The sequence below is a fragment of the Syzygium oleosum genome, unplaced genomic scaffold, assembly GCF_021117445.2.
Source record: "Syzygium oleosum isolate NSW1041296 unplaced genomic scaffold, Sole_v2.1 Sole_v2.05, whole genome shotgun sequence".
NCBI classification, from domain to species: Eukaryota; Viridiplantae; Streptophyta; class Magnoliopsida; order Myrtales; family Myrtaceae; genus Syzygium; species Syzygium oleosum.
The window spans coordinates 5,335,244-5,339,855 of record NW_026607489.1 but is presented as its reverse complement, the minus strand read 5'-3'; the positions used below and the strand labels follow the sequence as shown (position 1 = coordinate 5,339,855).

General features: G+C 48.2%; 1 protein-coding gene across 1 annotated transcript; it reads right to left on the bottom strand.

Annotated features, from left to right (window-relative positions):
- Positions 1-451: 451 nt before the first annotated feature.
- LOC115676359 (protein DETOXIFICATION 48) lies at positions 452-2,734 on the bottom strand. The gene is made up of 2 exons (XM_030599251.2): positions 2,371-2,734; positions 452-2,253 (listed from the first exon to the last, which is right to left on the bottom strand). The coding sequence occupies exons 1-2, from the start codon at positions 2,488-2,490 to the stop codon at positions 679-681; spliced, it is 1,695 nt and encodes a 564-aa protein (XP_030455111.1). The 5' UTR covers positions 2,491-2,734; the 3' UTR covers positions 452-678.
- Positions 2,735-4,612: the final 1,878 nt, after the last annotated feature.

Below are 4,612 nucleotides of genomic sequence, written 5' to 3'. Positions count from 1 at the left end.
AATAAGCACTCCGCGCTTTGTTTGAGGTGGTGATAAAAGCAATTCGTCGCACTACATTCATATAATGTTGTTCGAAACCTAGTTGTATGGGGGGCAAGGTACGGTAGTAAGCACTAGATGTCTAATCATTTTTCCCTAAATAAAAATGTTCTGGCCCATCTATCGCTCTCTAAGGTATTTCAGGAACAATATAATAGATTTAAACCTCGATGCGTATGCTTGCGTGCGCCTCATTTTGTAAATCCCAAAGGTAAAGGGGGCATTTATGCTAATTTTCCTTTTTAGGCAGCCAAGTGTTGTTGCCTTATATGGAAGGGAAGAACAAACAAAATTGTTACGCAGATTCTCTCTCTCCATCGCCTCAAAAACAACCGACAGCCTAAGCTTTTCTCTCTCTCCACTGTGTCAGTATTGTATTGAGATGAGAGAACCATTAAGATATACAGCGAGATGGGGGAAAAAGAAAGTCAATAAAAATAGGCACAACCCAAAACAAAAGAGAGAAAAAAACGAAGGGGGAAAGGAACTTTCTACAATAGCACTAAGTGGGATGATCAATGAGAATCTAATCTTCTTTTTTTTGGGTTTTTTTGGTTCTTTTTACACAACAACCACTCAGGAGGAGAGGACCGATATCTGCAAAAATGGAGGGAATAATGGTTAACATGCGAATCACCATCAGTGCACTGTGTTTGGAGTGGATAACAGAGGGTCTGTCTCATGTGATGAAGCTGAGTTCACAATATGCCCATCATCATCACCACCCTCGTTGACACAAAGTATCTCTTCAAGATTAGCCCTCTTCTTATTGCTGCTTGCTTCCTTTTGGTTCATGACGACAGAGACAGGAGCAGAATCAGCTGATGACCCTTTGGATGAGATTGGCAATGAAGAAGAGGAAGAAGAGGGAGGAGGTTGAGTGAGCTCTTTGGCTCTCTCCACTTGAACCGCCCAATCAGTTGTGCAGAGAACATAGAGCATGAGCAATGCACATGAAGCCTGAGCAGCCAACAAGCCAAGCCACAACCCTGCAAAGCCCACTTTGGCCACGAACCCCATCACGATCGCCACCGGCATGCCGATGAGGTAGAATGAGCCCAAGTTGATGTTGGCGCCAATCGTGGGCCTAGCGCTCCCCCTCAAGACGCCACATCCCGTGGTCTGCGGGCAGTTCCCGAGCTCGCAGAGCCCTGCGATCGGCAGTGCCGCTGCTGTCAGCTCCAGTATCTCAGCGTCCCCCGTGAAGAGCCGCCCCCACTGGTGCCGCACCAGGGTGGTGAACAGCATCGCCCCGAGGCCGAGCCCCGCTGCGCAGACCAGCGCGATGATGGAGGAAATCCGGGCCTGGGAGGGCCGCCTCGCGCCGAGCTCGTTCCCCACCCGGGTCGAGACCCCGAGACTGAGAGCCGAGGGGAACACATAGACCAGCGAGGTGGTCTGGATGAGGATCCCCATGGAAGCCACGGTGGCACGGGGGCTCGCGAGCAGGCCACACAACACGATCATGAGCTCGTACCACCACCACTCGAGGCACACTGAGACGCAGGTCGGCACGGCAAGGGCGAGCAGGGAGGACCACCCCCGGAGGCAGTCCGCACTTGGGGCGACCCAAGAGTCTTTGTACACGCGCGAGAAGTAGACGTAGGCCGAGAGCAAGACGAAGAGGTTGAGATTAGTCCAGACCATGGCTATAGCAACACCAGCAATGCCCATCTTGAAGTGGACCACCAAGAGGAAATTGAGAGGGACATGAAGGAGGACCGAAACAGCTGAGCAATAGGTCAGAGGCAATGTGATGTTCTGAGTCCTCAAATAAATCCTCAGTGGGTGAAGCAGAGAGAGGAAAAACAGGTCAGGCATTGAGAAGAGGATGAATGTGTGAGCTGTGGATGATATCTCCTCGTCTTGGCCACACCACAAGAGGATCTCCTTCATGTTGGCCCACATGAAGGTTATCGGGATGGAGGCCGAGAGGAGGAGGAGGACGGTGCGCTGCAGCGTGAGGCCAAGCATCTTGAACTGCCGCGCGCCGTAAGCCTGCCCGCAGATGGGCTCCATCCCCATCGCAAGGCCGGAGATCACGGAGTAGCCAGTGATGTTGGCGAACCCGATGGCGAGGGACCCACCCGCGAGCTCGAGCTCGCCGAGGCGCCCGAGGAAGAGCATCGAGATCATGGCCCTCGAGTACAGGAGCAGGCCGGTGACCACCGTCGGCCCGGATATCTTCCCTATGGCCTTAATCTCCTCCAAAGCCTGAGAAAATTTAAAGAACATGTTAAAGCTTTGCATGGCCATCTTTTCCTAGCAAATCTCCTCGAGCATCATGTTCATGCATGCAAAAAAGTGGAAATAATAGCTTTTGTTTATTACCTCGGAAGGCGTAGGCCATCTGTGGAGGTCATCTTGGAGGTCCATGGTGGTCTTATCGGGGTTCTTGTTGAGTAGGGTCTTCTCAGGGAAGTCAAGCGAAGATGGGTTCGGGTTGCACATGATAGCTTTGCTGAAACGAATGAACGATGATGGTGGTGTGTGGTGATACTATTGCTAGTGGACAAATGAACACAGAAAAGGTTATTTCAAATGTTTGTGGGTGAGAGAAAGGGAGAGAGACGGAGAGACGGAGAGGGGAATGAAAAAAACGAGATTGTGCAAAATTTTGGGTTTTGTTGCGGATTCGTTTGTTTGCTTTTAGAGGGTGAGCTCTTTCTCTTTTTCTTCTCTTTTTCGAGCCTTCAATGAAGAGTTTTGTTGGCATGAGAGGGGAGGGAAGAGGGGCCGTCTATATATACACAACAGGGGGGGGGGGGTTGGGGTGAGTCGGGCCCGCTTTCGGTTCTCCTCCTTCGGACGTGTCAACGACCCGCCAAAAGTGTGCGCCTTTCTTTGCATCTTTAATTTTTGATCTCTACTTATATGTAATGCATGAGGGGCCTCCTCTAGGAATTTGAAAAAAGACAGAATTAGTGCATAGGAAGTCCAAGTGCGCTACTTATACAATACACCCATTATAAAGAAACCCTACTACATATAAGTTTCTGGTGTAGCCATGGGTAATTTTTTCGTTAGGTTATTACGCGGTCACGGTCATGCTTGCAGTGGAGGGTGAATGTAAAGGTAGACGGCCCGTGATTAGATTACTGCGTTGTGTAGTTACCTTTTCGCGTAGACCTTCCCCCTGTCGCTGCTAAGGCCAGTCCGCCCTTGGTTGATTGAATATAGTAATTGCCTGGCAGCTTAGTTGAGCACATACTTGAGAGATTAGGAGGAAAGTGAGTGGCAACACTTTTTGTATGAACCGAGTTGTGTGATCTTTATCTGAATATAAGAAGGGCGAAAACCCCAGAAGGCATTGGTGGGGAAATAATTAGTATTTTCAAACCGACATTGGACCGTTTGTGAGAGAACGTACAGGTTTCCAAGGCTATATGGCAGTAGTGGCCGATCCTCTTTTTGGGATGGGTGGGATTACTGTGATGAGACCTCAAGTATTTTATGTTTTTGCACTTTCAGAGGGGATAATGTTTTTATGAAGCTTGTGGCTTTTAGGTGTGTGATCTTCCCTTTCTTTTCGTAACGTACCAAGGTTCGATAAAGAATTTTATCTTGAAGAAAAGAGGGGGGGTAGGGGGGGCCAAGTGGAGAGAGCAAATTCGCCTGCCAGAAATGACAAGGGGAATAATTGGGGGTGTTTGTTTTTGGGGACATGGTTGAGTTTGCTTCATGACTTGGTAGCAGAGGAGATGTTTGCATGCACTAAAGGGAGGCATGTCATCCTCCATGCATGCATGGCTCTCTCTTGCTTTGCCCCAAGATCCCCCCATGGTGATGCAAACCCACTACCATGTCTGCAACTGTTGTATGTTCTCCTGCATGTTGGGATATCTAAAGCCAGTTAGCCACCGATTAATCCCCATTGAGAATGACAATCCTCTCGTCTGTGATCGAGACGGTGGTTCGGATTGCGCCAAACTGGTGCCAATTATTGCAACACTAAAACATTACTCCTTTCCTAGTTGCTATATTTGAGAGGTAACATGCCGCGTGCGAAATCTTCTCCGGGTCCTATCCTCTTTCTGTCTCTCTCTCTCTCTCTCTCTCTCTCTCTCTCTCTCTCTCTCTCTCTCTCTCTCTCTCAATCAAGTCTGAATGAGGTAAAAGTGCTTGGATTGCAGTGAGGTGAATATATGCATATAAAAAAACCTTGTGGTGGGAGGTCATTTCTGGGGAGTAAGTGGAGGGGGATATGGCTGCTATCTCTGATTCATCTGGGAGATATGAACTCATCCTATCTCCTTATAAAATCATTCCTGGTCAATGATCAAAGGGGTCTACTTAAACAATGTCATCGGGTCTTTTGCTGAGATCTGTGATCCATTTGGGAGATATCAACTCATCCTATCTCCATGTAAAGTCATTCCAGGTCAGTGATCGAAAGAGTATATCTAAACAATGTCGGGGGATAATACTTCTAATTGATCCATTTGACAGTCTCCTTTTGGTCAAATCAATTTTCTGATACACTAACCTACTTAAACATGTTGGCCCAAGAACTTGCACTAATCAGTCACAAATAAAATGTGCTTAATATATACCATCAAATCCCTTGCAACTC